This window comes from Tupaia chinensis, unplaced genomic scaffold, assembly GCF_000334495.1.
Source record: "Tupaia chinensis unplaced genomic scaffold, TupChi_1.0 Scaffold000422_1, whole genome shotgun sequence".
In the NCBI taxonomy this organism is placed as follows: domain Eukaryota; kingdom Metazoa; phylum Chordata; class Mammalia; order Scandentia; family Tupaiidae; genus Tupaia; species Tupaia belangeri.
The window spans coordinates 2,443,680-2,467,012 of NW_006159927.1; the positions used below are offsets into that span (position 1 = coordinate 2,443,680).

Here is a 23,333-nt window from a genome sequence, read left to right on the forward strand (position 1 = left end):
CCCCAACCCCCCCCCACACCAGCCTTCGCGCCCCCTCCTCTGCCCCTCCCACCCTGCCCTGTGGTCCTGCGCTCCCGCTGCTGACCCTCAATCCCTCCCCCTCGCGTCCCCGCCCTCCGCTCTTTCTACTCGCGCTCTTCAGACCCCTAAGCGCCTTTCCCCAAGATTCTGACGCCCCTCTTTCTGGCCCCAGCCCCCTCTCCCGAGATGCTGGCTTCTGCGCCCACTGCGCCCCTCGCTCCTGACCTCAACCCTCTTCATCGGCAGTCCTGGAGCTCACTCTTCTGAGCCCCAAGCCCCTACCAGAGTACTGCTGTCCTTCTTACCCCTTCAGGATCCTTGCTCTCCGGGCGTCGCTGAACCCCTTTCTCTGATTCCTGCGTCCCTCTCTCGGATTCGACTCCAACTCTCGGACCCATTGCTGCCCCCCTCCCCGTGCCTGTCTCTCCGCCCTCTGCCGCGCCCACTCCTTCCCTGTGCTCTTGGGTAACTTTCGGCCAGGGGTGGGCCAGACTCAGGGGCTTCGTGTCGTCCCTGCCCCAGGTGACAGCTTCGCGGTGAGCGCCGCCTGGGCTCGGAAAGGCATCGAGGAGTGGATCGGGAGGCAGCGCTGCCCGGGCGGTGTCTCAGGACCCCGACAGCTGCGGTTGGCGGGGACTGTTGGCCGAGGCACCCGGGTATGATTCCCTCACCCCGCCCCACCCCCTGCCCCCTTTCAGCCTCAGAGGTGGGTCTCTATTTCCACTCACCCCAACTTTTAGCACCCTCCTGGCACAGCTCCTTGGTTTAAAAATCCCTTCTCACATGTCCCGTGCCCCACCGATATGTCCCTGTACCCCATGTTTTGGGGAGCTGTAGAAGCAGGTGGGCACTAGCTCCTGGCCACCCGGAGGCAGAGGTCTGGGGGAGTACAGTCCTAGGTGAGGAGGTGGCTTGGCAGTGCTGTAGCATCCGGGGGTCTGGGCTACTTCTACCTCCTTTCCTGGCCAGTGCTGGAAGGTGGAGTTAGAGGTGGGGCTACAGAGAGGCAAGGAGGGGTGTCTGGGTGGAAGACAGAGCTATGCTGGCTCCAGGATCCAGTGGCTGTCTCTGAGTATGTCCCAGCGGTCTGCGTCCCTGGCATTCATCAGTGTATCTGCCCAAGAACCCCAGTAGAGCAGTTCCCCACCAGAGTGGCAGAGGTGGGGAGTGGGGCCCCCTGAGCTTGGCCCCTAGTGAGGATAAGGGCCTCATTCTGTAGCCTTTTCCCCGGTGTGTTCTCGAGGCTGGAGCTTTCCTAGAGGAGTAGTGAGTCAGTATGACCAGTGAGTGAGTCCAGCTGCAGCTCCTGGCCTGGGACTGGTGTTCACAGATGTCCTGTGAGCTCCGGAACTCCGCACGGGGCTTTTAGACGGTCTGCGTGGAACTCGCACAAGCCAGGGATCAAAGGATGAATCAACTTTTTGATGTGACATTTAATTTTTTTTTTTTTTGAAACTTAGAGGGGGAAAGACTGAGTCTCAGGTCTGGTTAGTTCTTTGGTCTTGTCCGTGGCTGGGGAGAGGCCATTGTAGTCCTCAGATGTATGAGTATTTGGGTGGTGGGACCTGGCAGTGCAGTTGCAGAGGCTGGTGTTGGGAGGTGAGTCTGTGCGTAGAGTTGAGTCCTAGGAGCTCACTAACCTCAGTCTGGATGAAGCGCCTCTCCCCTCCTCCTCCGGCACTGATTAGCTGGGTACTTTCTCTTCTCATTTCTCTGCCTCTGTTGGCTGGATTGGAATTGGAACTGTCCCCTAGTAAAGGTCAAAACTTGGTGGGTGGGGGGCACTGCCTTTAGGGCCCTTTAAAAACAGAACTGCAAACTTCCCTTTCCCCCCAGCACTGCTGGGTTTTGATCTCCTTATTTATTTAAAGGCCAATGAAAAGGATCCAATTCAGCCATATGAACAAATGTGTTTGCAGCTCAAGACACAGGGCAACCCAGTGGATTTCCATTAATCAAGTTTTGGGTGTTTTCAGCCTGTTTATTTTTACAAAGTATTCCTGCAGAATGACATTTATTTGCAGTCCTCCCCCCAACCCCCACTTCTTTTTCCTTTCCTAAACTGCCAGGCAGCTTGCTCCATGCTAGAGGGAAAACTTGAAATACAGCGAGGGCTTACTTCAATTGACTTTTATCTTCAAAGCCATAACAAATGTTACCCGCATGTTTTTTCGTGGGTCTCCTTGGCATCCAGTCTGGGAGGATGGGAGAGAGCAGGAAAGAAGGGGAGGAAAACAAAAGTCTGTCGTTTTTAATTAAATAGTAGTGTTCCCAGCAAGAGGAATGTGAGCCAGTAAAAGTTGCTATTGGGGGAAGTGAAGGAGGTGGGGCAGGGGCCCCAGCTTAAGTTTGTGGCTTTGGTGAAGTCACGGAATTTTGTTGCCTGCTTTCTTTCCCCCAGCTGAGGACAGCATGGGTTGGTGATCGCCACCCCCCCTCTCGGCCCCTCTGAGAAATGCTGAGGGGTCATTCATGTTTGTTCAAAGTACTTTTGAAGATGTGAAGGGCAGCCCCATCAGGGTGGACATGTGTCCGGTGGAGGGTGTGCCCCAGCCATCAAAGATAGGGAGGCTAGGGGGGAGCCGCTGCCTCCTTGCAAGTTGTTCTTGGTGACCGGGACCCAGATGCTTGGGTTTTTACCAGCTTCAGCCCAAGAAGATTGAGCTGTAGAGCTGCTGAGTCTGCAGAGGGAGAGAGGGGCCACCCCGGGAGACGGTCAGGTGTGGCGCCGCACTGTTGGGGAGGCTGTTTCAGGTTCTGCCTGGAGGAATATTTTTAATCTTAATGGTTACTTTTTTTTTTTAAACCAGGAAAAAAAAAAAGAAAAAAAAAACTAGGACATCAAACCCATGATTTCATGGATATTATTGCTTAGGCTGAAGCTAAGTTGAAAGAGATAGTCTAATTTAAAGTCGATTTGGAGAAAAATATTAAGTAGCAGTGGTTGAAATTGCGAGTGTGGGAGTGGAATGATGAGAGTTTGGGAAACACCGAGACGCTGCACAGGACAGTGGTGGGCAGCTCGTCTGGTTATGTGGCCACGATTCCCACCGCATGGAAGGGTGGCTGGCAGGTGGCTCTGTTAGGTCACAGGGGTGTAGGAAGGCTTGGGTTCCCAAATCCACTGGGTTCCCAAGGCTGGCGGAGCACTTCCAACCAGCCCCAAGTCCTGGGGTGGCCTTTGTCTCTACCCCTTCACCTGACCTCTCACCAGCGTCACGCAGCTAGCTTTATTATTATTGCCATGATAACCACTGTTTATTAAGTGCCTATATGTGTCAAGCACTTTGCTTACATGATCTTAATCCTCCCATAACCCTCTCGAGTTGATAACCAGCTGGTGTGGACTGTTTCTGTCCCTTTCTGGAGCACTTTCCAAGAGGAAGGAGATCACTTATAGAGAAGCCCTGTACTAGGGCCTCCACCTGGGGGTGCTGATCTCACTAATCTCCTGACAGGTGACATGCCTGTTTCCCCACGCCCCCCAGCTACTGAATGCTTCAAGGAGTGGCCCCTGCTTTTTCCCTTCCTCCTTGACCAGATCTGCGGTGCTTGGTAAAGTTCAGGGTAGGTCTGAGTTGCATGCCAGATTCGGAGGTGGGAGAGGGTGACCACAATGGCACTAAACTAAGCCTGTCTTCCTGAATACAGAAAGAATGAGGTCAGGCCCTGTCACAATAGCTTGTCATCTTATGCAAGCCATTTTACTTTCGGATACCGTAATTAGCTCATCTGGAGAATGGGCGTAATAATATACTTGTCCCTGGCAGAGTTATGGAAGAGAACTCTTCCGTAAGGACGGAACATGGGAAGAAAGGTTTTGGGAGGTTTGCTGAGGCGTTTGCAGGGGTGGAGATGGGAGCTCACAAGCAAGGAGTTGGAGGGTCCAGATGATGAAACCAGAGTTCTCTGTCCCCCCTACCCACCCTTATAGAACAGGCTCATTTGGAGGGACACAGGCTAAGGCCTGGACTTCTGCCCGTCGCTGGGCAGAAGTGGGTACCTGATGAAGTCTAAGGGAATATGAGCTCATAAGAGAAAAGTAACGAGCTGGAAGTCCTATGGAAGAACAATAAGCTGAGCAGCACCTGCACCAGAGAACAATGGGCTAGACAGAGTTAGGAAGTAAAATAAGCATTACCTCAAGGAGACAGATCATGGAGCGTATTGGAACATGAAGCTACTGCAGGCAGTTCCACAATACTGGGAATGGAGTGGGGGGGGGCAGCAGGTGGTATGGTGGTTAAGGCGTTGGACATTCCCATATGGCCGACCACAGTTTGAGTCCTGGACCTGGTGGCTTGCTTTCTCACTTTCCCTTTCTCTCTCTCTGTCTGTGTCTCTCTCTGGTCCAATTAAAATAAATAAATGAATAAATAAAATTAAATAATTCTTTTTAAAAAATACTGGGAGTGGAAGCTATCATGGGTGAATAAAAAGCTTAGCTGAGGGATTGTAAGCCTGATGCACTCAGGTATCAGACCGGGCATGTGCCTGGAAGGGCATGTGCCTCTACACCCCCTCTTGTGGCGTATGCATGTGTGCACATAGGTGTGTGTACAACCAGATTTCAAACAGTTCTCTCCCCACCCCCTGGTTTGGCCCTTTTGTTCTTTTATAGCAGGGCTGCTTGAAGAAATGGGCCGAACGTCATGGTGCAGGCAAGCCTGCCTTTGGATCTGAGGTGGCTGCCAGGTGGTTTGGTAACTTGATGGGGGCGGGGAGGATGGCACCTAGCACGTTTTGATATTTGGGGAAGATTAGGAGGGTGCAGGCTTGGTTGGAGCCTGCAGGGACGCAGGAGGCTGGGTGATGAGATTGGAGGATGGCCCAGATGCTGCCCAAGTGCCGGATTCCAGGGGAATTACCCTTGAATGATACCAGTTGGCACAATTAAAAGGCCCATGTCTTCACCATATGGAAAGTGTTAGGCCTCCTTACGTGGTTTCAAAGCTATGTGCTGGGAGGTGGACTTGACATTTGAGGTAGAGCATAAATTAAATATTTGGTGTTTCAGAATTAAAAGATGATTTGTTTGGAGGCTGGTGAAGGACTCAGGGTGGAAGCATTTGGGCTTTTGCTTGCTGGTGTCCTTTTGAGTTTACCATAGAGGGTCTCCTCTGCCCATAGGAACAGCCAGGACCAGTGGCACAGCCCAGCCTGGTGCTCCCTTTACTCCTGGGACCGAGAAGGAGAGTCTGGGAGAGCCTGAGCTGGGCGGAGCCAGGTCGGGTTTCTGGTTTTCAGTAGATCTGGGCCCCCGGATGGGCTGATGGTAGTCAAGGGAGTCATTTTCTGAGAACTTGAAAAGTCTTTGTGATGTAGTCTCTGGTAGAGGCTTCGAGGACTCTCTTGTCCTCCCTTTGAAACTTTTCTTCTTTAGGAAGGAGGCTGGATCTTCCTGAGCCCGGCTGTATGTGAGTTCTATTCTCTAGATCCCAGGAACACTCCCTCGATATCCGTGTTTTTGTAGGAAAATCAGGGAAAATCTAATCTGGGAAGCACCTGCTTCTCACATGGCCCAACGGCTGGGGGGATGTTTTTTCTCTTGGTCCAGTGGGGATGACAGAAGTGAGGAGAGAGAGGTGGGCAGTGGATGGACAGGATTTCTTTTTGTGCCAAGAACCTCAGGCACACTTTCCAGGACCAGATTGGCACCTTGAGGGCCTAACACCATAGCTGAACTAAACAATCACTACAATCACTTTCTTCTTTTTTTGAGGGGGGAGATTTTTTGCTATAGGGCATGTGCGCTTGCCAAAAAGACAGAGAGAGACAGAGAGACAGAAAGGGATGAGGGGAGGGTCATGCCGCAATCCCTTCTCCTCCACTTTCCTCTCGGAATCTTGGGCACGCACTCATGTGGACTCAGCTTGAGTTTAAGCCACCAGGTCCGGACTTGAACTGCAGTCGACTACATGGTAGTCCAGTGACATAGACATTATGCCAACTGCTGGTCCCAACAATCACTTTCTGAATAAAACTTCCCTATGGTATCCCCTGGGCATGTTGTAGGCACTCTCTAGATATTGGATGGATGGATGGATGAATGAATGAATGAAAAATAGATAGATAGATAGATAGATAGATAGATAGATAGATCATCCCTGCCTCTTCTTTCCCTCTTTCCCTAGATCCTCATCTCCAGTCAGCTTCTGCCTTTTTTTTTTTTGGAGAGGTTTTCACTATAGGGGGGCACGTGCGCTCGCCAGACAGACAGAGAGAGAGACATAGAGACAGAAAGCAAGAAATCACCCCCCAGAGGGGATGGTCACGCCGCAATCCCTTCTCCTCCATTCTCCTCTCGGGATCTTGGGCACACACGCACATATGCCCAGAGTGAGTTTTAAGCCACCGGGTCTGGGATGCGAACCGCGGTCGACCACATGGGAGTCCAGCGACATAGACATTACGCTAACTGCTGGTTCCCAGTTTCTGCCCTTTATTCATGCTTCCTAGTTCCATTTTTTTCTAAGGTCTCATTGTCTGGAGCAGAAGAGTAGAACCAGGTCTTTGCTTTCAGACTCTTGGCTTAATTAATTCGTTAATTACTTTGTATCAGTCATGAAGTTTTATTAATTACTTATAATTTCCTCACTGTGCCAGGTACTGGGACTATAGTGGAGAATAAAAGAGCTCTGGTTCTTGTCCTCCTGTGGCTTCCAGTCTAATGAAGGAGACAAAGAAGAACCTGGTGAACAGACACATGCCTAAGTAGTGGTGGCTCAGTCCGTAGTGAACTGGACTGCAGTGCTGAAAGCCACATGGCTGACCACCAGTTCGGATCCCAGGACCAGCTTGGAACATGCCGGGCACACGCATCAGTGTGTGAGAGCCCGAGTTATAGAAGGGATGGGGAAAAGTAATCCTGGCATGAACGGACCCTGTCAAGGATACTTTCTTTCTCTCTTTTTCTTGCTTTATCTCTTGCGTACATGTGCTTTCTATCATTAAGGAAAAGAGGCCCCGTGAACGCAGCAGGAACCGTAGAGCCTGTCTAAGGCCAGACCTGAAGGACAGGTTGGGCAGAAGATGTGGGAGGAGGACATGCATTTGCATGGGAAGAGGTGACTGAGGCCCCAGCTCCCTGTCTTTGGAAGACTGGTGGTTGGTTTGCCGGGAGACTTGTGTGTGAAATTGGGCTGGGTTCTGGAGAAGTGACTGTAGGCTCCGGGTGCTTCGTAGCCTGTGGGGAGTGGAAATAGACCTGGCACTCAGTCTTCTGGAAAGCCCTGTGTGTTGGCACCTTTGACTCATTTGAACTGCTGTCCCTCATACAGGTGTGTGGGATGGGGTGGGCAGTCAGCCTGCCATCCCAGCTGCCAGCATGCTCCTTGGAACTGATTGATGTGCAGTGTCACCTGCAGGGACCTGGGAGCATTGCCCCTGCTGTTTGAATGGGTCATTGGGCCCTGATGCTTTGTTTGGGGGAGGAGGAAGTCAAGTGTAAGGCCAGAAGTCTGACTAGGGGATTAGAGGGAGGATTGACTGCCCAAGGGCAGAAGTCTGCACCTCAAGGGCCAGGGGATAAGAGACAGTGACACCCCAATGCCAGAGAGAACTGCTTCTACCCCAGAAGTGCAGTGAGCCAGTGCTTAAAGGGAAGAGGTTCCCTGCCTTGGCCTGACAGATATGCCTAAGAATAGACATGGCCCTCTGGTCAACCATCCACTTGGAGATCTGTAGGTATTGGGGGGTCAGGTGCCTCAGAATCCTCCAACCTCAGGCTTTCCTGCAGCTCCCTTCATGCCTACAAATTTACAGCATGCTTTGTTTTAAAAACTTTTAGAATTTTTAGGTTGCTTGCTGGTTTCCAGAGCAGGCTCTTCCGGCTGCCTCCCTAACTTCCCTCTCTCTTGCTCACTCACACATGTTCTTTTTTGCAGCCCTTGTCTCACAAACATTCTTTCTCTTCCTCTGCTCTCTTGTTCCCCCTGCCTTCCCCTCTCCCCTGCCCTCCCTCCCTCCCTGAGGAAAGAAAAAATTCAGACCTACAAACAAAATATCTGCCATTCCATCTGAGGGAGAACTGAGGCAGGAGCCCAGAATATCCTGGAAGAAATGCCAGGGAGAGCTGAAGGCCTCAGTTGTTTAATCTGGAGGGAGGGCTTTGATGTCACCCTGCTGCTCCGTTTATCCTGGGAGGCTGCCTGCTTCTTTATGGCTTTAGACTCTCTGCAGGAAGAATGGCCCAGCTCCTTTAGGGGCTAGAGGAAAAGCTGGATCACTCCCTGGAGGGCAGCCTGCTGATGCTGTCGCCCTGCCAAGCCCAGGTGGGGTGGAGAACCTTTTCTAAACAAGCACTTCCAGAGACATAAGTAATTCTTTGATAGCTTCCTGGGAAAGCAGAAGGGGCTGTTTATCCATGTGGGCACCAGTCATGGGGCTTTGGGAGGAAAGCCTCAGGTTCCTCCACTGAAGTCATCCTTTGCCTCAGAAGGCGGCTTGCATGAACTCCTGCCAGTGTGGCTCTGCCCACCGGGGTGGGGTCCTGGGTGTGTGTGTGTGTGTGTGTGTGTGTGTGTGTGTGTGTGTTCAGAGGGCTCTGAGGAATTGGTCTGGGCTCCACTTTGCTTACTCATTGAACCACATGGGCTGTGATGTATGTGTGTGCGTGTGGCCTTGTGTGTGGCTAATGCCTCTTTCAGAGAAGTTCAGGGTACAAGGTGGTCTTCACAGGGTATAAGCTGGCAGGCATGACACCAGCTGAGGCATTAGATTCTCCGCAGGAAGACTGGCCCAGTTCCGTTAGGGGCTAGAGGAAAAGCTGCATCACTCCCTGGAGGGCAGCCTGCTGATGCTGTTGCCTTCTTTCTTTGGACATTTAGGTTCTTCAACTGAGCAGTAGAATGAAATTATTATAATGAAGCAACTATCTAATGCGTTCTGTTCAGATCATTTATGTATCTGTAACGGATATTGAGTACCTACTTTAGGCCAAGTGTACATTTGCTCTGTAAGTAGAATGTAGTCCTTGTTTTCTTGAAGCTTACAAGCCAGTAGGAAAAGGTAAACATTTTAGAAAACAAATTGTGCAATTTAAGTTGTGATATGTGCCTCAAAAAAGTACTGAATGTTTCGAGAACAGGAGGGGGATCAAATCTCATCTGGGTGGTTATTCATTCTGCAAATATTTGACTGCCTTCTCTGTTCCAAAAACTGTGCTTAGAATGTTGTAGAAACTATAAGGAATAGGATGTAGTTCTTGCCTCCCAGTAGAATTAAAATCTCATCATTGTCTCTCATTTATTTTTCTTCTCTTATTGCATTGGTTGAAATCTCTTATAAACAGTATCCTCTGTTTAACAACCACTAAGTATGATGTTTGTTATTTATCTAGTTAAGAAAGCTTTCATCTACTGGGTTGATAAGATTTGTAAAATCAGGAATAATTATTGAATTTTATCAGTTGCTCTTAGGTGTTGATAGAATAGATCTTTGTTAATATGCCATATGATTTGTATGCTTGATTTACATTCCTAAATTTCCTAGTGTTCAACCTCTTTTGCCCTCCTAAACTAAATCTTTCTTCGCCATGATAGTTACTATTTTTTTTGAATGTGGTTGTATTGGCTATGCTGTAATTTTACTTTGGATTTTGGCATGGATAAATATTTATTCTTATCTAGCTACCTTGCTTATAACTTTTTTACTCATTACACTTGTTCTTTTTATCACCCTTTCTTATTTTTCTTTCTCTAGTTTTAACTGAACATTATATATAATTTCACTTTTTCTTTTCTCTTTATGTATCTTCCCACAATTTGGAAAGATAGATACTGACCAGTGAAACAATGTTAAGGGAATGTTATGGGACATTGTGGGGCCTAAGACTCTAGAGTAGGGAGGGCCAACTGGCCTAGGGTCAGAGAAGATGTAGTTGAAGCTGAGGCTCAAAGGGGAATGAGGAAGGGGTGGTTGGGGGTTTGGTAGATGGGCCAGCAGCATGTGTGGGAAAGCCCTGTGGTGAAGAGGGCACTTTACTGGAGATGCTGATTGAGGTTCAGCTGCCTATAGAGGGGCCAGAGCCTCAGGGCCTTCTCAGCTAAGTTATGCAGCTTGGTCTTTGTCCAGAGGGAAGACCAGTAGCAGATACAGTATGACAGAGGTAAGGCAGAGGTGATTCCGTGATCTATTGTGCAAGGAGGGAATAGGGGCATGGGCTCTGAGTTAAGGAGGACTCAAGTGACAGACTATTATGTAGACTCTGAGAGATTCCAGAATGGCTGCACTGAGCCAGGCACAGTAATTGCTTCTGGGGTGAGGGGCATCCAGGGGACCCTCAAAGAGGCTATAAACAGAACTGGAGAACTAGAATAGGCCCTAAGGTTAAAGAGCAGGGACTCTGGAGCTCAGTGTCTTGCATTCGAATCCTAGCCACTCCGTCTTCTGGCTGTAAGATCCTGGTCATAACACCAAACCTCCATGTCAGCCAGAGGGTCCGGCAGGAAACATATGCACTCTAGATACCTTACATGAAAAGACTCCCAGCTTCCAGAAGGGTGAGCAGGGTAAAAGGAGACCCTCCGGGGTGTTGAGGCACCAGGGACTAGCAGTAGTGGGAAGCTGTGACTGCCCCTAGGGCAGAAAGGGCCCGGGGAGGAAGTACTGTTACTAGACTCTGGTAGGAGCTATAGCAGAGAAATGGGGTGGAGGAAGGGGGACGGTCAGGCAGAAACTGGACACGAGAGTCAACTGTAGTCAGAGACGCGGTGCAGAAGATGTGGGGAAGAAATACTTCACCCTCTCTCCTGCCGTCTTCTGGTTTCTTGCTGGGGCCTCGCAGTGGGTGAATCTAGAAGCCAGCGGGCAAGGAAGCCCCAGCAAATTGGCCCATAGGAGTCGCTTGCCGAGCGAACAGAGAAGGGTAGGGAATGGTGGTGGTGTGGGGGGGAAGGGCAATAGATTATTCAACTCCGTGCCTCAGTTTCTTTATCTGTAAAGCCATGGTGACATGAGTGACTGCATCCTGGGGCAGTTGTTGGGACTCACACTGTGCAATGATGGCATCTGCCTGGCGCATGGTGAGCTCAGTGCAAGCTAGCTGTTAGAGTTGTAAAACCAGGAGAGGCTCCGGGCCGTGGAGATGCGGGGAGGACTCTCTGAAGGAGGTGGCATGTGAGGAGGCTTTGAAGGGTGGTAAGTCTGAGATCAAGGGTCAAAAAACTTAAGGATCTACAGGGGCCAGAAGAGTCATACTACTGAAGGCAGCAGGCTTAGTGGGAGACATCTGGAAGGGCCAGGGACTGGGGTCCCCTGGGAAACCGTGTCTCAAGGGGTCAGTGCTGCTCAGCCCAGCCAACCATTGGCACGTGGGAACGTGGCCCTGGCATCACCACATTGTCTGATCATTAAGAGAATCTGCCACTTACTTATTTATTTTTTTTAGATTTTTTTTTTTTTTTTTGCCGTAGGATGTGGTGTGTGTTTCTCCAGAGAGAGACAGAGAAGGAGAGTGAGAAAATCATCTCCCAGGGGGAGTGGCCATGCCGTGATCTCTTCTCCATTCTCCTCTTGGGATCCGGGGCACACTCGCACTTGGGCACACTGTGTTTCTCAGGCCCCCAGGTCTGGGATTCAAACTGAGTAGCTGGCCATGTAGGATCCAGCACCTTAACCACCATGCCATCTGCTGGCCCCACGCCATCTAGAATTTTATGTAAAACTTTTCCGATTTACGAAATTGTTGTCAACTGACCAGATTTTCAGAAAACACTTCCTTCTGGGTACCCCACACAGCTGGATTTGGCTCGTGAGTGCTGCTTTAGACTTAGGAGACGTCGATGGTGGCATACAAGGAGTGACTGAGTTCGGGGTAATAGTACTAGGGGGTCTTCACAGACTTTATGCAAAATGCAGATAATGAGAAAATGGTGCATGGATTTACTTGGCACCAAAATAAATGTGTTGTTTATTTTTGATGAACATTCTATGTATTTATATATTTTTTCTTTCTTTCTTTTTTTAAGAGATTTTTGTGTTTTGCTATAGGGTACGTGTGCTTGCTGGAGAAGCAAACAGAAAGCAAGAAATCACTTTCCAGGGGGATAGCCATGCCGCAATCCCTTGTCCTCCACTCTCCTCTTGGGATCTTCGGCACGCACGCACATAGACCCAGCGTGAGTTTCAAACCTCTGGGTCTGGGACTTGAGCCATGGTTGGCCATGTGGGAGTCCAGCAACATCACCATTATGCCATCTGCTGGTCCCTTCCATGAGCTTCTTAAAGTCCCTGCATACGTACAAGTGAGCGTTCTGTGTACTAAGCATCGCGCCTGAACTTCGCATATAATCTCTTGTCGCATCCTTGCAGCTGCCTTCTTTATTGTTCCTTGTTGCTTAAAGGAGAAGACAGTCTCAGCAAATTAAAGCCACTGGCCCAGCCAGGGAGATCTGGACTCAGGCTGCATCCAGGTTGTAGGTAGAGACAAGTGGGCAGGAGGCTCAGAGCTGGGAAGCTGTTGGGGAGCAGTGTAGGAGGGGTGGGTGGGGGTAGCACAGTTAAGATGTAGCATGGGTCACTTTATGCTGAAGCCCAGCATGTGCACAGGGAAGGTGCCAGAGGTGTGGTTAGAAGTAACAGAACCTGACTTCCTGGGTCTGAGTCCCAGGTGCACCTCTCTGCAGTTGGTCCAGAGGTGACGCCTCTGTCGTCCTCCGTTTTCACATCAGGATGAAGTGAGCGTGTTTCAGGGCATTTGAGAATGAAGCAGATATTAGTACTCACCTCGCAGCTTCCCTGTGTTTGCCGATGCTCACCCAGGCCTGTGCTAAGGGTGCTACTGGTGTGCCGAGTGTGAGGGAGGGAAATCAGGGGGATTTGGATTTGTTTTGGATTAGGGAGTGACATTTAAATTGTAGAGGCCCAGAGAATAAATAGGAGATAGCTAGGTGAGGAAAGGTTTGTTAAAAAGAGTTCCCGGGAGGGGGGACCAGCAGTTAGCGAAATGGCTGTGTTCCTAGACTCCCATGTAGTTGACTGCGGTTCGAGTCCCGGACCTGGTGGCTTAAACTCATGCTGGGCGGGTGTGCGTGTGTGCCCAAGATCCTGAGAGGAGAATGGAAGAGAAGGAATTGAGGCGGGGCCACCACCCCCTGGGGGGGGTGATTTCTTGCTTTCTCTCTGTTTCTCTCTGTCATTCTGGTGAGTGCACATGGCCTATAGCAAAAAAAAAAACAAAAAAAACAAAAAAACAAAAACAAAACAAACAAACAAAAAAAACCTCTCCCCAAAAATAAATAAATAAATAAATAAATAAACCCCAAAAATAAATAAATAAATAAAAGAGTTCCAGGGAGGGACCAGTGAATGGCGTAATGGTGACGTTGCTGGACTCCCGCATAGTTGACTGTGGTTCAAATCCCGGACCTGGCGGCTTAAATCTCATGCTGGGCATATGTGCATGCATGCCTATGATCCCGAGAGAAGAGTGGAGGAGAAGGGATTGTGGCATGGCCATCCCCTCTGGGGGATGAATTCTCGCTTTCTGTCTCTCTCTGTCTTTCCAGCAAGTGCACGTGCCCTATAGCAAAACTCTCTCTACAAAAAAAAAAAAAAAAGTGTCCCGGGGAAAGGGTGTGGGCCATGCAAAGGCCAGGAGGCACACACAGTTGATACACAGCGTCTCCTCCCAGCTGGGTGTCGGACATGGGACCAGACACTAGTCTCTGAGCCGTGGGGCAGAAACACAGTCCAATCTGTTGAGGGGGAGGAGTAGCGGTAGTGGTGGCGCTGCCAATGTGAGCCCTTATCTGCCCTCTGCAGGTCCTCTTCCCTGCAGTTTGTTTTGTTTTGTTTTGTTTTTAAGTTTTTGCTTTAGGATGCATGTGCTCACCAGAGGTGGGGGAGGAAGAAATCACCCCCCCACCCCCCGGGAGGACAACCCCACCACAGTCCCCTTTTCCCCTTTCTCTTCTCGGGACTTTGAGCATGCACATATACACGCCTGACAGAATTTTCAAGCCACTGGGTCTGGAACTCCAACAGTGGAGTTGGCTGTGTAGGATCTACCTGCCTTAACCTCCGTGCCACCTGTTGGTCTGCTGTGAAGTTGTGTGTGTGTGTGTGTGTGTTTTAATGTTTATTTATTAGGTTGTTGGGAAACTCATTACATCTTTTCCTGTGTTTTTCTATGCAAAAATGCATCATGACAACGACCCAGTATTTTCTCCCTGTCTCTCTGACAGAGAGTCTCTCACAGGGAGATAGGGACAGAGACAGAGAGATAGCACTCCTAACAAGATCCTGATGCCATGATCCACCCCAGCCCCAGCTCACCCCAGATCATGGGCACCTGTGTGCCTAGAGTACTCAGAGGGGGTCCCTTGATCTGGCAGCTTCCCCTATGGGTCAGCCTTGCAGCTTGTTCTGTTTTTCTGCTGTGCCACTGCCTTGGCCCCTTTCTTTGTGGCGTTTGAGTGATGTCCTTTGATTGCAACTTCTCGGCTTTCTGACCAGGAGAAGAGGTAGGAGGAGGACCTCTCAGTCACAAGACAGAGCATCATCCTGGAGCCGTTCGGCTGGCCTGCCGTGTGCTGCCCAAGGTCTCCGGCCTTGAGTGTGGAGCTGGGCCCAAGGAGGGTGGAAACAGACATAAAGAGCCCTTGTTAGCAGGACAGGCCTGTCCATCCTCAGGCCATGGTGTGGGCTGGGGAAGGCCACAGCCTCCTGGATGGGCTCAGGCCCGAGGATGTTTTCCTAACTTCAGAAGGCTGTGTGGACTGGCTAGCTGCTTGCTCAGGGCCCTTGGCTTGTGGTGGCTCCACTGAGTGGGCTCGGGTGCTGGTTGGGGTGCCATGCCCATTCCAGCTTCCTGGGTTCTAGAAAGAGCACTCCCCCCCCCGCCCTATCGAACTACTGCCCCCGTTTTAGAATGATTTATATTTAACTTTATTTATTAACATTATTATTTTAAATCCCCCCTTTTAGAATGATTTATTTAACTTTATTTATTAATATTATTATTATTTTAAAATTTGCTACAGGACATGTATGCCTACCAGACAGAGAGAAAGAGAAAGTGAGAAAGCAAGGGGCTAGGTCTGGGACTTGAACCACGGTCGGCCATATGGGAGTCCAGCACCATAACCACCTCACCACCTTCTGGCCCCAAGAGGGAGACCTTTTACAGGACAGTTTTGACCATGACTTTGTTTTACCCTTCTTTCCTTCTTCGAAGGCAGAAGGGTGATCTAAGCCAGCTATCTGTATACCAGAGACAAAGTGGCCTTTTCAGTGGGCACCAGGGCTTTCTCTCTCGCTCTTCTGCCCTGGGAAGTCCAAAAGCACCCCCTGCCTCAGTCAGTCCTGGGCACGGGCCTCCTGTGTCGGTGTTCGGCAGCTGCAGGCACAGTGTCTGTGGCTGCCCACTGTGGGCGCAGCCCCAGGCTGGACCGTGGGCTCAGTGTGATTTTGACATGGTTGCTGTTCCTACATGTCTGCTCTGTGCCAGGCCCTGGACCACGTGCCGTCTGGGCTGCTTGGTGCTCTCATCATTGTTGCAAGGTAGGTATTATTATCCCTGTTTTACCGTGGGGACACTGAGGCTGAAAGAGGTCATCCACCTTGTTCCAGGTCATTTGACTTGGGAGTGGGATCTTGCTCTAGTAAGATTAAAGTTCTGGTACCAGCAGATGGCATAATGGTTACATTGCTGGACTCCCATGTAGCCGACCACGGTTTGAGTCCTAGATCCTTGGAAGCTTGAAACTCACGCTGGGTGCGTGTGCATGCGTGCCCCAAATTTCAAGACGAGAATGGAGGAGAAGGGATTATGGTGTGGTCACCCCCTCTGCAGGCTTATTTCTCGCTTTCTGTCTGTCTGGCTGGCAAGCACACACACCCTATAGCAAAATTATCTCTCTGGAAAAAAAAAGGTTAAAGTTCAGGTCAGTGTCACTTTGGAACCAACTGAAGTCAGTATTGATTATTTTTTAAGTTTATTTATTTCTTACATGAGAGAGAGAGAGATATATAGACAGACAGTTGGCGAGGCAAGTACCTCCACCAGGGTTTTTATTCTGTAATCCACCCATGGCCTTAGCCAGCCTGGATCGCGAGACCATGCCCGATGTGTACAAGGAGGCCCTGGGACGCAAACCTAGGACCTTCCCACGTGGATCCAGTTGTGTTTCTGCTGTGCCACTGCTTGGCCTTGAGTTTTGTGTTTCTTTTAAAATGATGTTATAAGCATACTTAGGACTCTCAAAATCAATTTAATGACCAGTATTGAAAAAAACTGAAATAGAGCAGCTAACAGGTGGTGTGGTGGTTAAGGCACTGGACTCCTACACGGCCGATTGTAGTTTGAATCCAGGGCCTGATGGCTTGAAAATCACACCAGCTTTGTGTGTGTGCACACGTGTGGCCAAAATCCCAGGGGGAGAATGGAAGGGAAGGTATTGTGATATAGCCATCCCTCCTGGGAGGTGATTTCTTACTTTCATTCTTACTTTCTTGTTCGAGGGAGCACACACCACCCTATGGCAAAAACCTTAAAAAAGTTTTTTGTAACCTTTTGCTTTCATTAAACAGTACGAACTTACACATATCTATACATATACACAGAGATCCATTATAAAATGCAATTCTTGCCATAGGTCATGATCACAGCATTAGAAAAACACTGGCAGTTGGTCTCTGCTGTAGCTCTGAGCCCAATGCCCAGCTTCAGGCTCTAGCTCTGCTTCTTCCTCGCTCTGACCTTGGGCACATTTGCTAACCTCTCTGTGCCTCAGTTTGCTTTCTTGCTTCAGTGCCTTTTGGTTCGATGTCTTGCTTAGGTCATTTGTTCCCAGGACTACTGGGATGCTTCTTTGCTGACATATTCCTTTTGCTTAGAAGAAGAGAATGAGGAGTTGCGTGGGGGCGCCCCTTGCCCTCTCACCTGGAAGCAACGTCTGAGCTTGAATAGCAGAAGCTACATTCAGGGAGAAATGATTGAGTCTTTGGGGAGTGGGCAGAGTGCTGGGCTGGGAATCCTGAGTTTGGGGGTGGCCCCAACTGAACTCCTACATGTCTGTTCTGAGCACATTTTCTGGCCTTTACTTTTTCCTCTTAGAGATGTAATGAAGCCAGGGTGGGTGTTTTATGTCTATGGCTGTGAAGAAAAGTTCAAAATGTAATGACATAATCATTGTATGATTTGCTTAAGAGTAAGTATGCGGTGTGGGCAGAGCATGGCAGAGCAACTGTCTGGCTCCACGTGGCATAGTTGGGATGGCTCAAACGGCGAGGGTCTGACTGCAGCACCTCCACTTGGGTGCTGTGTCTGGATTCTCTTCTAGGTGGCCTCACTCCCCTTGGGCTTCCTCCAAGTATGGCGGTCTCCAGTAATCAGATTTACATGGTGGCTAGCTTCCAAGAGCGTAAGAGTGGAAATGGCCGGGTCTTCTTAAGATTTAGGCCTGGAATTGGCAATACCACCTTCTCTTGGTTAAAGCAAGTCATAGGACCAGCCCAGATTAGGGAACAGGACTACACAGGGGCATAAATACCGAGAAGTAGGATTTACTGGAGACCATCAGTGTGCTCTTCCAGAGAGGATGTTGTCTCCTGGAGAGAAAGCTGCTGAGAAGAGGCATTTAAAAAGAAAGGACTGAAATGTGACCGTTGGCGTTAGAATTCTACAGTCACAGTGGGGTTTGACAGATGAGACTCAAGTGAGTTAGAAAGGGACTCGGAAATACTTCCTGTGAGCAGAAGCACATGTCTCAAGAACACTCACGGCTTCATTGTTTGGAAGAATGAAAAATTGGTGACAACTCATATATCTATCACCAGAGGACAGGTGAGAAAATGGGTGTAGACATTTTATGGATCTTTCTGCAACTGGTAAAAGCATGGTGAGTTAGGGCCTCATGTACCAACTTGACGGAAACCCTGACATGTTTTTGAATGAGCAAGGCAAGTGTCAAATTAGGTAGACCGGGCCTATTATTAACGCAAAAATGTATGCTAACAGTGTATGAATGCCAAAGTCTATTCGGGCCTTGCCCCTGTGTATGTGTGTGTGTGCAGAGATGAGATGAGCAGTTAGACGGTTTGCCTGAGGAGTAGAGAATGTCACTTTGCACACTCTACATGTATATGTTGCTTGACTTTTTATTTAATTTTTTGAGAATTACTTTACTTTATGTATTATTATTTTTGAATTTGACCAGAGAGAGAGAGAGAGAGAAAGGGAGAAAGTAAGCTGCCAGGACTCAAACCATGGTCAGCCATGTGGGAGTCCAGTGCCTCAGTCACTATGCCACTGGCCCCAACTTTTAAAAAAATAAATGCATTTATACTACTTTTTGTACCTAAAACCTAACAGATTTTAAAAAAAGAATGGGCGATGAGAGGCCAGGTGATGGTGCAGGGTAATGTAGATCCACATTGGAAAGGAATTGGGTTTACATACCGGAACCTCCAGGTCTGCTGGGACTGGGGAATGATCACAGCATGAAGACCTTGTCGGGGATAGCTGTCTTTCTCTCCAAAGAAATAAACTTATAAAAACAGAGACTGAGAGATGAGGAGATTGCAGATGTACGTAACTCTAAGGAAACGCTTTACTGGAGGCGGGGGAAGACTCCTCTCCTGGAGGGAGTGTGGAGTTGGGAAGGACTTGGGGTGTAGCCTACATCTGAACTCCTGGGTGCTGTTTAAAATGCAAAGTCTTTGGGGCCAGTAGGTAAATAGTGGTTAAGGCACCTTCGTCCCTTATGTTTGACTGTGGTTTGAGTCCTAGACCTGGCGGCTTTAAACTCAGGCTGGGTGCATATATGTGTATGCCTGAAATCCCTAGAGGAGAATGGAGGAGAAGGGATTATGGTGTGATCATCCCCTATAGGGGATGGTTTCTCACTTTCTCTTTCTGTTGTCTCTGTGTCTACAGTGAGTGCTCACACCACCACACCCTCCCCCCCCAAAAAAAAATGGAGAGTCTTTGGGTTCCAACCCTCAGCCTTGAGTCAGAACCTCTCTGTTCTGGGTGACTGTGTTGACTGGATCCTGAAGGAAAGGTGATGGAGGGTGCAGGAGTGGGAGAGGGATGCCCCCTCTTGCAGAATGGTGGGGGACGAATGGTTGGTCTTTCAGAGAAGCCAGCACAGTCCCAACTCAAGACAAGCTCTCTCAGTCTTCCCTCCTCCCACTTGCCCACAAGTAGATTTAGGACTTTACTGGTGGTTATTGATACCTGCCTGTCTTCTGGAAGAAGGAAGATGTTAAAAAGATCTCTAGACTGAGACCAGCAGTTAGTGTAAGGCTATGTCACTGGACTCCCATGTATTCAACTGGGGTTCAAGTCCCGGACCCGGTGGCTTAAACTCATGCTGGATGCATGTGTGTGCGTGCCAGGATCCCAAGAGGAGAATGGAGGAGAAGGGGTTGTGGTGTGGCCATTCCCCCTGGGGGAGTGATTTCTTACTTTCTGTCTCTCTGTCTCTCTCTTGTCTTTCTGGCGAGCTCACGCGCCCTATAGCAAAAACCTCTCCAAAGCAAAAAAAAAGGATCTCTAGATTGTGGCCCCAGTGGAACTTTCTGATGGAATAACTCATTGTCTACACTGTCCAACATAGGACCCATTATTAGCCGCCTGTGACCACTGGGCATTCGGGAAGTGACTATTGTGACCGAGGAACTGATTCTTTTCTTTTTTTAAAAAAAGAATCATTAGTTTTATTTATCATTATTATTATTTTATCATTTGCTACAGGGCACATGCGCTTACGAGAGAGAAAGTTCAAGAAAGCAAGCCGCCAGGTCCGGGACTCAAACTGCAGTCAGTCATGTGGAAGTCCACCACCTTAACCACCATGCCACCTGCTAGCCCTGATTGTCTACTTTTTAAAAAATTTGTGATAGGGCATATAGACCCACCAGAGAGAAAGGGAAAGTGCGAAGCACTCCCCCACAAGGTGGATGGCCATATCACAGTCCTTTTTCCTCTCTCCTCTTGGGATTTTGGGCAGGCACACATGTGGGCCTGGCGTGTCTCTCAGGCCTCCAGGTCTGGGACTCAAACCACATAGTTGGCCATGTAGGATCCAGCCACCGTAACCACCATACCACTGACTGGCCCAGAACTGATTGGAAGCTATACTTCATTTGAATGAATCTCAGTGAACGTTTAAAGAGCCACATAAGGCTGGTGGCTGTTTCAAGATGCACAGCTCTGGACTGATGGAGAGGTCCTGGGAAGAACCCCCTGTCCTCGCCAGGGGAAGCACTGGTTCATCTCTCCATGGTGCCTTCCTACAGCCCAGTCTTTGGAGGCATGGCTTTGTCCAACCTTGGCAGGGTTGGCCACTGCCATGGTCATGATGGTTGACTTTAGTCAGTGGTGTGCATTTCTGCCGTCGGGCTTCTTTCTAGATGCGTGGATTGGAGCACCATCTCCTGATGTCACAATTTGGGGCCTTCTTAGGCTTTAACCCCTAGGTCCTGCTTGGCAACTGCTTCAGAGGCTCGTGGGTGTGGACTCATTCCTTTGGCTCTGGTCTGGGGTGCTGGAAGGCAAACCCCTGCTGGGGCTGGAGGCAGTGGCACTGAGCAGGGAGGGCCTTTCTCCAGCCAGGGTTTCTTCAGAGCTTTGCTGTTTGCAAAGCCTTCTGTCAGTGCTCTCTTAGGCATTCAGTATTCGCAGAGACCTGGCCAGGATCAGTATTATTACTGTGGGAAAATTGAGGCTGGACTGCAAAGTCTGTGAGGCAGGCTCTTTATGGCTCACGTTGTAACCTCAGGGCCTTTTGCACAGCTTGGCACATGACAGATGCTCAGAGAACATTTGCCAGGTGGATGAAGCTCCCAGGGGCCTAGCGGCTTGGCCAGAGGGCATGCAGCTGCAGAAGGGGCAGGGAGTCAGACCCTGTTCTTCCAGATAGATCCCTCCTCTCTTTTCCAGAGTCACAGGACCTTGGAAGGGAGCTTCTGTCGGCTTATCTCCTGCCCTTCGGGAAGGTTTCTCACCTTTTTACCTTCTGGTAAATTAAGTCATGCACATGGTTAAGAGGAAATTAAAAACAAAACATTATACCAAGAGAGAAAATCCAAAATGGCACCAGAGACTACGCAGTGCATCAGAAACCTCCCTCCCACCTCCATCTCCCACTTCCCCTCTTCAGAGGCACTTGTGGTTATGCTTCCTTCAGGGGCGTCTAGCCATGCTCCGTGCTTGTGCAGTGCTGGTTCCGCACAGACAGGAGAAGCCCTCTTGGCCACCCAGGCTGGGAAGCATTGGTATTTGTGCATTAATCGAACAATCCATTTAAGATGGGAACCGTAAAGACACGGTACTGACCTTAAACATTTGCTTTTCACTGAAGATCCATGTTAGACATCTGGTTCTGTACCTGGGCTTTTTAGAAGGTAACAGCATGTCTCGGGAATCGTTCCCTTTCAGCACACAGACTCTTACTGTTCTTCGTGGTTATCAAGGCTTCCATCCTAAGGATGGACTATCATTTACCGCACTCATCCCCTATTGTTGAGCATGCATTGGGTCTTTGGAAAAGTCATGACATGATTTTCTGTTTTTCTATGCCAAAAAAATGCTTCAGGACTTTTCTGATGACGCAATAGATCGTTTCGGGGCTTTTGCCTTTAATTGGCTTGATTTTGGTGGTGTGCATTTCGATAGTTGTGTTTTTACATGTGCCCCTGCCGCCCCTACATCTGAACCTCCTAGATGCTGTTTAAAATGCAGAGCCTTTGGGGCCAGTAGGTGGCGTGGTGGTTAAGGCACTGGACTCCCACGTGGTCATCCACGGTTTGAGTCCCGGACCTGGCGACTTTTACATGTGCCCCTGCCACCCCAGCACACACATTGCACACCCTGATATGATTCTCCACATGTGACTGTACTACTTTTCTGGCAAAGCCAGGGTTTCTCCTCCTAGCTAGTGTCTTCAGACTCTAGAAGGGAAGCTGCTTCAAGGGGAGTGTGTGGATAAGTAAGCAAGACCTTTTTTTTGTGTGGCTTAGTCGGCCTGCTTTGGGGTTCGGGCCCATCTCAGCTGTTCTATATAATACAAAGGTCGCTGTGTAACTGCAGGTTCAGCATAATCCTGGACCGTAGGCTATACCCTATGATTCTTCAGTGCTGATTTCTTTTGGGTGGGCTTTGTTCTCAGTCACACTCTCCCCAGGTAGTAGTTTTCTCCTAGTAGACCAGACTTCACCTTTAACTTTAGAGAAAGTTCCAGCCAAAGTCCAGAGTCGGCTCCCACTGTTTTTCTGGCTTGGGTCACACGCCCATCCCAGAACTAATCTCCATGCCTCTGACATTCCTGGGTCATGTACGCACCCTGGAGTGGCAGCTGGAGTCAACCCTCCTGGAACCTCCTCAAGGAGAAAACACCTGGTGAAGAGAAAGCTACAGAGTGGAGAGCTGGTGGATAGATCTGATAGTTATGCGTGGGGAAGGGGCAGCCAGGTAAATTAGTTGACCTTTGGGAAAACACTCCTTGACACTGGATCTTGGGAGAGCTTGGGTGCTGCCTCCATGCAGCCCATGTGGATCAAGCCTTCCTCTCAAGCTCCTGGCCTCTTAGGAGTTTTTTAACCTTCAGGAGGTAGGTAGCAAGATCCTGCTGAGAATCTGCTGATCTGATAGTGTCTGTCTTCTCAGAATAATCTCTTATATTTTAAACTCCAGTCTCAGGGTATCCACAGCTCCCAAGTTAAGAACTCCTGCCTTAGGGCCAGCAGGTGGTATGGTGGTTATGGTACTAGACTTCCACATGGCCAAATGTAGTTTGAGTCTTGGACCTGGTAGCTCTAAAACCACAGTAGGCACGTGTGCATACATACCCAGAATACCTAGAAGAGGATAGAGAAGGGATTGTGGTGTGACCATCCCCCTTAGGGAGTGATTTCTCATTTTCCTTCTCCCTGGCGAGTGCCTGTGCCCTATGGGAAAAACCTTTAAAAAGAAAGAACTCCTGCCTTATTTTGCATGTCTTCCTTTCTTTTTTTAACCTCAGTACATTATTTAACTTTTTTCCCTATGTGGATCTTTTCCCAATTCAAGGGAACACAGAACTTTGGGCCTAGACTTCAGACTTGGTTTTGTACTAAACTGTGTTAATGCCGGGCCCAAGTTTCCCCACCTGTAAAGCTGGGGACAGAATTCTCATCTCTTAAGGTGTTTCAAGGTTTGAATGAAATAATGCACATGGCCATTAGAGTCTGAGCATGCGCTAAGGACCCAGTAAATGTACTCAGTAACTCTGTGAGGCCTCTGGAGCTGTGATGTTGCCTTAAAGGTTCTCAGTAAACTCACCCCCATATCTTTGGGCCTAAAAGCAAGTTTGAAAGGGGTGCTT

The 23,333-nt window shown here is 49.2% G+C and overlaps 1 protein-coding gene across 1 annotated transcript in view; it reads left to right on the plus strand.

The window, feature by feature from the left end:
- NKD1 (NKD inhibitor of Wnt signaling pathway 1) overlaps nt 1-23,333 on the plus strand; it is a 110,372-nt gene that overhangs the window by 1,304 nt on the left and 85,735 nt on the right. Inside the window, exons 2-3 of the mRNA XM_014590235.2 lie at nt 194-307; nt 513-677. Of these exons, the coding sequence (XP_014445721.1) occupies nt 194-307; nt 513-677 (279 nt within the window). The remainder of the gene's footprint in view (nt 1-193; nt 308-512; nt 678-23,333) is intronic.